The 8,495-nt window shown below is 33.8% G+C and overlaps 1 protein-coding gene across 3 annotated transcripts; it reads left to right on the top strand.

The window, feature by feature from the left end:
- Positions 1-327: 327 nt before the first annotated feature.
- On the top strand, positions 328-7,898 carry LOC123910214. 3 transcript variants are annotated; one of them, XM_045961300.1, is made up of 7 exons: positions 328-676; positions 2,178-2,306; positions 2,388-2,431; positions 3,212-5,836; positions 6,061-6,165; positions 6,316-6,490; positions 7,376-7,898. In XM_045961300.1, the coding sequence occupies exons 1-7, from the start codon at positions 674-676 to the stop codon at positions 7,577-7,579; spliced, it is 3,285 nt and encodes a 1,094-aa protein (XP_045817256.1). In that variant the 5' UTR covers positions 328-673; the 3' UTR covers positions 7,580-7,898. The 3 variants fall into 3 exon arrangements, with proteins under 3 accessions (XP_045817256.1, XP_045817257.1, XP_045817258.1); XM_045961301.1 differs by lacking the exon at positions 2,388-2,431 and having other exon boundaries at positions 371-676; XM_045961302.1 differs by lacking the exons at positions 328-676; positions 2,178-2,306; positions 2,388-2,431 and adding an exon at positions 2,475-2,681.
- Positions 7,899-8,495: the final 597 nt, after the last annotated feature.

The raw sequence follows: 8,495 nt of genomic DNA on the forward strand, positions 1-8,495 counted from the left end.
CGAGATTTGGATAGAATTAAGATTAATTTTTGTAACCCAATTGAGAATTTCTTATAAAATGATTATTTGATTATAGTAGAACGGAGGGGCTGCAAGATCCCCTAAAATAGGTCATTGTTGGACCGAATTGAATAAAGAAATATTATATTCTTTCTTCTTCTTTATGATTTTTTATCATTCTTTTTATTGATGTGATTTTAGACGAATTCGATAAGCCTCTCAAATAGAATTACCTCCCCAAATATACTTATAAAATAATTTAACAAAAGTAAGAATCAAATATTATTTGTAGAGTCAAATAAAAATAAAAGATTATTTTGTGTATGTGTCACTATGATGTGAATTGTAGTCAAAATCATTTTCCTAATATTCAAAAGTTTTCCTTTTTCTTTCCTTTCCCTTGTTTGTCCATTTTCACTTCATTGGAGAGTGTCTCTATCCTCTGAACAATTACCTCAGTGTTGTTGTTTTTAACAAACACAAAACAAATTCACTTTCTTTGATTCTTTCATCCAAATAAACAAATATAATCAAAATCAAAGAAAACAAAGAAGAAGAAAAAAATTAGTTTTCAATCTCAGAAGACAAAATTGGTGATTTCATCAGAAAGAAGAAAGCCATCGAGGCTTGGAAGAAGAGATTGATTCAGTTCAAACCCTTTGAGAATTGTCTCATGGTTTGTTTCTTAACACCTTGTTAATTAATTTTGATCTTATTATTTTTTTTGAAATTTTTGTTATAGTTGTGTTTTTTATTATTTTGATCAAGACCCATTTGAGTTTTTTGTGTTTTTTATGTATTCTGATAATCGATTGTTTGAAAAGTTTTGTTTTTGAATAATGGGTTACGGTTCTTTTTGTTCATTGTTCATTCTTTTTATTTTTTATAATTAATAAATGCATTTTTTTTTTATTTTTCATGTGTGTGAGTTGATAAATGATCTTGTTTATGAGGTGGATTAAATCTATGATTAGGAAAATCTCTTTTGTTAATTTAGCTGTAATCTGAAACATGAGCCTAAATCTTAGGAGATTTCTATGGCTAAGGATACGGTGCTCTTTGTTTTAGATATTTTAGGCTTAGGATTTGTGGTTTAGTAAAATTTTGCTTCTAGATTTTGTACTAAGTTTGATTTTTCTTTTTTATGTTATTTTTATGTTAATTAAAAAAAATGGTTTTGTTTATATTTATCTAATGCCTAGTGAGATTTTTGGTTAAATTAGAGGGAATTCCTATCATTTTGGGATAATTTTAATCTTTTCCCTCATTTTGATTTGGAGAAACCCAAGTTGAGGTTTCTCCTTTCTTGCACTTCTCTATTGTGTATGGAGTTGCATTCTTAATTCTTAATTGTATAGTTTTCTGTATAAATTTTAGGTTTATTTGTTAATGGAAGCCAAGAAATGTATATGGCTTATAGAATACGAACTGAAAGCTATTTGCAGCTTGGTGGAATAATGGCTTCCTCGTGTCTTTAATGTTCGATTAAATGTGGTAGCATTTTTTGGCTGAGGTTTAAGCAACAAAAGATTGAAAATTGTTGGTTTTATAGTTGCTGTTTATTATGGTAGAATTAAAAAGGTTCCTTCGAAGTTTTCGAATTCAAGGTATTGTGCTGATCAGGAAATTTTCAATAAAATTAGCTTAAGAATGTTTGTTCTTATCTGTGTAGGCTTGTTTGTATTGTTTAGATATATCATTTCGATTATGGTGTTGAATTGTTCTAAGCTTGTTGTTGGAGAAAAAAGATGGATTATAAAATAAGGAAGTAAAGAAGCTTCCCAGTTTTTATGTGCTTCTTTCTGCAATGTTTAGATGTTTTCCTCTTCGGATGTTAACTTGCAAGTTTTATAAGTTAGCATGATTAGGTGTTGTCAATCGGCGATCACGGAAAATAGCTGTTTGTTAAAATTCCGCCATGTTGCCGTTATTTGACAATACTTTGCACTAAATCGTGTATCTTGGAACAATAGAGCTTTGTAAAATCCTGCTATGCTATAATGCCACTATTTGACAACACTGACATGATCTTGCTATATATTATTGATCTCTAAGTGACTTTAGATCATTAAGAATCTGTGCAAGTTGATTGTGAAAACATTAAAAACATTTGAATGTCAATTCAAATATCTTGCTTATCCCCATCTTTTTTGTTTTTTGGCCAATGCTGTTGACAGGGAAGGAAGATGCGTTGTCGCCCTCAAACAAAAGGTAATGATAGTCCAAAAGTTTCAGAAGCGGGAAAGAATTCCAAATCAACAACATATCAGCAACAAAACAAAGTTACATCTTTGGACGTTGCAAAAGTAAGTTACTATCCTATTTTTTCCCTGAATTGTTCGATTGAGTTTGGTTAAGAAGTTATTTAATGTAATTATTTTATTCAGCATTCTCAAGGATCTTCTGTTTCAAGTATCAACTCTGATAGTAGGTAAAATATTTTGCGACTTTATCATTTCTTTCATGTTCTTTTTGTTCTTATAGTTATATCTCTTATATTGTTCTATAATTAACTTATGTTTTTTTTTTTTTATTTATTGAAATTGTTGTTTCATAACGACATAACATGCACTCTTAGCCTTCTTATTTCATTTCTTTTGAAAATCTGTTACTCATATTGATGCTGTATTCTCCCCATTTGAAGTGGTTGTTCATGTCATTCTATGATCCTGTTTGGAAGCGTAAGTTCTTATCATATAAATGCTTATGTATAAGCTTTTTCTATACAAAATAAAGTCAAATTGTTTTCATATAAGCTATAAGCTGCTTTCGTAAGATATTCTGGATATGGAGAGCTTATGGAAATAGGCTGAAAACAACTTCTGTTTTCATAATCACTCTCGAACAGTCTCATAAGTGCTTATCTCAGTAGATAAGTTCCAATAAGTCAATCCAAACAGACACTATATCTACTTAAACTCCTATTCCTATTCTTCTTGCTGTCCTCCTTTGTCATTTTTCAAATATCAACAAATTTGACTTTTTTTAATTGAGGATATTGCGCCGAAGATACTTGTTTCATATGTTTTATCCAAAGTTAATCTTTCTTTGCAATGCAGGACCATATTTAGAATTAAAAAATAAGACGGTTGAATAAGCTTCTTAATGGTTATTTTTTCGAAAATATTTTCTTTGTTTATTTTTTCTTATGTTCGGAAGAAACTTGAAACTTTATCGTGACTATGACTAAGTTCTGTAAATTATTAATCAGGTGTGCCATTCTTACGTTCATTAGTTGTGAGCCTGATGGAACCTGGAAAATTTACGCCGTTCCCGTGCAGTTTCTCAATCACGTTAACCTAGCTTCTGACAGCACCAATATGGATGGTTTGCAACTTCTTCTCCCTCCACCTCTTAACAGGCAAAAGATTGATCAATGTAAGGCGCCTAGGGGACATGTGCCTCCGAGTGCCTATTCGGCCAAATCATATGAAAGAAGTTTTACTGGTTCAAATGTTCGTCGTAGATGTCAAAACAAGGTAGCTAACAAAGCTTGTAAACTGAACGAACTTCCTGCAAATTCGTGTGCACAAAGTTCTGTAGTTAATAGTAGCCCTAGCTTGTCCCCTCATAGTTCTGCCACCACTGTTTTGTCTGAAGAGTGCATGAATAACACCAAGAAAGATAAGTCTCCGAAGAAAACCTCGAGAAGAAGGGAAAGAAAGAAGGTTAACAAGATTAAGAACCAGTCAATTGACAGAGGATCTAATGATAGAGAAGTTCGTACCGAGGAATATGGCTGTGTAAGTTTGACTTCTGAAACCTCCAGCAGCAATGATGCGGATACGACTTCACCAGAATTTTCATCTTCCGATGACAGGTTAATGAAAATTGATTGTGAAAGGAACAAGCTGAATGACAAAATCAATGTTATAGATGAGGCGGAGATGTCAAAAGTGACTTCACCTATTGTTCAGAATCCTTGCAGAGAATGTGCTACTTTTGAATCAAGGAATCGGCTGCATGATAGGAGTCCTGGTTGTAAAGTCAACGATACAGAAACCCTATGTTGTTTTAATGATATACAAGACTCATTGGTGTTGGATTCAGTTTCAATTGCTTCAAAAAGCGACGAAAGTACCAATGATGGTCATACAGGAAAACCATCCTACAAGGCAAGTTGCGGAATCGCTTCAAATTCAGGAGATGAGCATTTTATCGGTCAAGGCTTAACAAATGGCTTTCGCAATAACTATCAACATAATGAGGAAATGAGGAACGATTGTCAAAATGGTGTTGTCAGTGATAAGAGAGTTCAGCAAAATAGAACAATGTCCAAGAGTTCTAGTTTCAACAAGTTTGCAGGTGTTGGTCGAACAGGGAAGGAAAACAGTCATTCTGTTTGGCAAAAGGTTCAGAAGAACAGTTCGAGTGAATGTGGCAGTGGCGATTTGAAGAAAATAAACACAGCTTCGTCACAATTCGTTTCTGTTACTGAAAAGGTTACTTCAGCTATCAAAAACTGCAACTCTGTTGGCGTGAATGTTGTTTCAGGACCAGAGGATAAAAAACATGTGAAAAATAAAGTCGGTCGAAAATCAAAAGGTAAATCGGACTTGATTCCAAAGAAAGGACCCTGCAGTTATTCTAGGAAGGGTTCAAATCTTAATAGGACTGTGTTAAATGATAACATGAAGGCTAGTATTCAACAGAATGATTCTTCAAATATCTCATCTCAGGAAATCAATCACCAAGGATCGGTAATGGAGTTTCAGACCAATGGAGTTGAACAAGAAACATCTGAAATAGTTCATAGTGAACAACTTCATCCGGAGGAGTCCGAAATCCAGAAAAGTTCACAGGAAACGAAGAATGAAAATATAGACATTCAATCTCAAATTTCTTGTTCTGATGAGCATTCTCAAGTTTCTTGTAATCTTTTAGATAATCAAGTTGGTCAAACAATGAAAGAAGTTTCTTCTACCGATTACAATGCACAAAACCACAGTTCTGGATCTACAACCCTATGGAAATGGATACCGGTTGGGAAAAAAGATACTGGAACGGCAGAATATTCTGTTGAACCAACTAGTAATTTCGACTTGGAAAATGGTCTTGAACTTAATATGGACTCCTTTTCTCAAAATCAGGATTCTTCAACAGATGCAAGAACTAAGGGCATGGATCAGATCGAGGGTGAGGATCATAAACTAGGTAAGGAGATTGCAGGTACCTTTACAGAGAACAGGGACAAGCATGAAGTAGCTAATCCCATGGTTTATGAATGTGAGAATAAATATACGTTTGAAAATGATTCATATAGAATTGCTCAAGCCGTGACTGACGCCTGCAGAATTCAATTCGCCTGTGAAGTAGTACACAAGGCGACCGGTGGCCCGGTTGCGGAGTTTGAAAGACTACTTCATTGTTGTAGTCCTGCTATTTGTCGATCATCCGATTCACTCAGTTGTTTGACCTGTACACAAAACCATTCCGTTGATGTCTCACTTTGCAGGCACGAGATACCTGAAGTATCTTTGGGATGTCTGTGGGAGTGGTATGAGAAACATGGGAGCTATGGATTAGAGATAAGGGCTTTGGATTATGAAAATCCGAAGACATTTGGTGTTCCATTTCGTGCCTATTTTGTCCCTTCTTTATCAGCAGTTCAGCTGTTCAAGAAACGTGAAAGTCGATGTGTTAACAACAATGAGAGCTTTTCAAATTGTAAGGCTTCAAATAGCGAAATGTTTGACAATTCAGAAGACTCGTTAGCGGCTCGTATCAATATTGCGTCTAATCCATCTACTGATTCAACTGGCTCCAGTGATTTAGAACTTCTTTTTGAATATTTTGAATGCGAACAACCACAACAAAGACGACCTCTGTATGAAAGGTAAGATTGTTCATCCCTTTTATATCAGATCTTGTGGTTTTTTAATATGCCGGTCTTCAGAATTTTAGATAATTATTTCAATTTCATTTGTTCATAACTGATTATATTGATTCAACTTTTGTTAGATAACTTATTGTAGTTTCAACTTTTGTCATTCAATTTCTTGTGTAACATGTTATAACATATTCATTCCTTGTTCCATTTATATTTGTTCTTTCTAACAGGATACAGGAGCTGGTTAGAGGCGAGGTACCAATCCAGTCAAAAACTTACGGTGACTCAACTAAACTGAATTCGATAAACCTGCGAGATCTTCATCCTATGTCTTGGTAAATAATCATGCGAATTATATTTCACTTAAGAAAAAAAGTAGATTTTATATCTGGCTTAAGGTCATATGATCAGAATTAATCTTTATCATCATCTTAATTTGAGTGAAAGTTGAAAGGCTAGCAGTTTTAAGGCCACCTGATTTGCAGGTACTCGGTTGCATGGTATCCTATTTACCGTATACCAGATGGAAACTTTCGTGCATCTTTTCTGACTTACCATTCACTTGGACATTTGGTTCGTAGAAGTTCAAATTCTGATTCGCCAATTTTAGATTCTTCCATAGTTTCTCCAGTTGTAGGTCTTCAAAGTTACAATGCACAGGTATGAGTTTTGTTGCTTCAACTTCTAAGTTAAATTGGTCATTTTATTTGATAGAAAAACCTTTCTAGATGGACAAATTGCAAATGAAATGTTGATACATTGAGTCAGTATGTTTGTTTGGCTGATTTCTAGATCAATGTTTATTAGAGGGAATACATGCTATTCTGTTAGAAATTTTGATACTGTCGGTGTCAACCGGTTTTACATATGAATCTTATTAGAATAAACTATTCTGACATGTCGGTTCACTCTTGTAACTGATTCTTAAAATTAATGCTATGATGTGGCAAAATAGTGAGTTTCCATTGTATATTAGGGTAAAACTGTTTTAGGGTCTGTTTAGATTGACGTATTCGAGCATATATCTTACTAACACAAACTTTGTGAGACTATTTGGAAAAGCTTAAGCATATGGAAACCGTTTATGACATGTCCGTAAAATGTTTCCAACTTATTTCCCTATATTCTCCAGGATACCTCATGAAAACAACTTATTGCTTACTATATTAAAATAATTTGATGTTATACATAAGCACTTCTATGATAAATGTTTATACTATAAGTGCTTAATTAAGTTGCTTATCCAAATCGGGTCTTACACCAACAGTGTATGCTCCTTGATTTCTTCTATTAAATCTTCAAATATGTGTGATTGTACACGTGCTTTATCCACTATTTTGACATGTCAGTCCACTCTTAACTGAATCTTAAAATTAATAATATAAAGTGTGGCAAAATATTGAGTTTTCATTGGATGTCAGTGTAAAACTGATTTACACGGAAATGTATGCCCCTTAATCTCTTATGTTGAATCTTCAAATATATATTCGTAATAATTGTATTGACTTGACTTGCAATGACACTTGTGTTATATCCTATGAACAGGGTGAATGCTGGTTCCAGCTGAGTCATTCTGCGCTGACAGCAGAAATGCTAGGCATAGACACTTCAATATTTCTTAAAGAGCGTTTGAGGACACTTGAAGAAACAGCATCTCTTATGGCTAGAGCTGTTGTCAACAAGGGGAATCAAATCTCCACAAACAGACATCCAGATTATGAGTTTTTCTTGTCGAGGCGACGGTATTGAGATTTTCATACAAGTTTCATAATAAATAATTATGAGTAGGCCAAACTAGTTACAAATAATTTTTGGCTACATTCAGATAGGACATCACATCTCAATATTAAGACCAAAGTTTGATTGGTCTTATATTTGCATGTGTACTTAGGTCCTAGTTATTGGAGTTGGGCATAAACATCTTTTGTACATAGCTTTGTGCATTACCTTTTTTTTTCTTCCCTTTTTTAAAACTCTCATACAGTTTTAGCTCAGTTTTGTTCCTTGGTAGAAAGGAATATGGAATTTGTAGTGCTGATTTTGAGAGATTAGTAGTAATTTCTGAATATTTTGATTCTTTTCTTTTTTATCTTTTTTTCATAGCTTCAAGTTAGTTAATGCTGCCAATGCCAAGTTTTTTTTTTTTTTTTTGACTTAAATGCCAAGTTAGTGAATACTTAATTGTCTAATTTTCTTTTCTCTCATTAAGCATGTTAAACATAGAGGTTAATTCTTTATTATATCTTTATGACCCTACTTTTATTTGGATAGACAAATGTTAGTTAGTGGTGTTAGTTTCTAAAGTTTGAATCGCGAGTCTCCTTAAAACTCATCCATTGTCCCTTAACTCACCAACCGAGCTACCATAAGTGTTCTAGAGAATTGAATATAATAGAAACTACCAAGCTAACAATTTGGCAAAAATTTGAAGATGAGGTCCTTTTTTCTTTGGGATCTTTGATCCTTTATAGTGCACAGTGCACTATAAATTGAACCAATTATGATAATTGAAATACATTAGTAATGAGACTCCCGTCTCTAAAAAATCCTTTCATCTGAGGTCTCCCTGAACACACAGCAACTGTTGTTTTCATTCTCTTTAAATCCAAACTTTCTTGCTTTGATGTAGGCTTGGTGGGTGGTGGTGCGATGAGGCTCATCCTCC

This window comes from Trifolium pratense, linkage group LG2 (assembly GCF_020283565.1).
Source record: "Trifolium pratense cultivar HEN17-A07 linkage group LG2, ARS_RC_1.1, whole genome shotgun sequence".
Lineage (NCBI taxonomy): Eukaryota > Viridiplantae > Streptophyta > Magnoliopsida > Fabales > Fabaceae > Trifolium > Trifolium pratense.

Excerpts from the sequence above, each read along its gene's own strand:
- LOC123910214 (XM_045961300.1), top strand. Across the intron at positions 2,307-2,387 it reads CATCTTTGGACGTTGCAAAA|CATTCTCAAGGATCTTCTGT; the intron begins GTAAGTTACTAT and ends TATTTTATTCAG. Across the intron at positions 5,837-6,060 it reads AGACGACCTCTGTATGAAAG|GATACAGGAGCTGGTTAGAG; the intron begins GTAAGATTGTTC and ends TCTTTCTAACAG.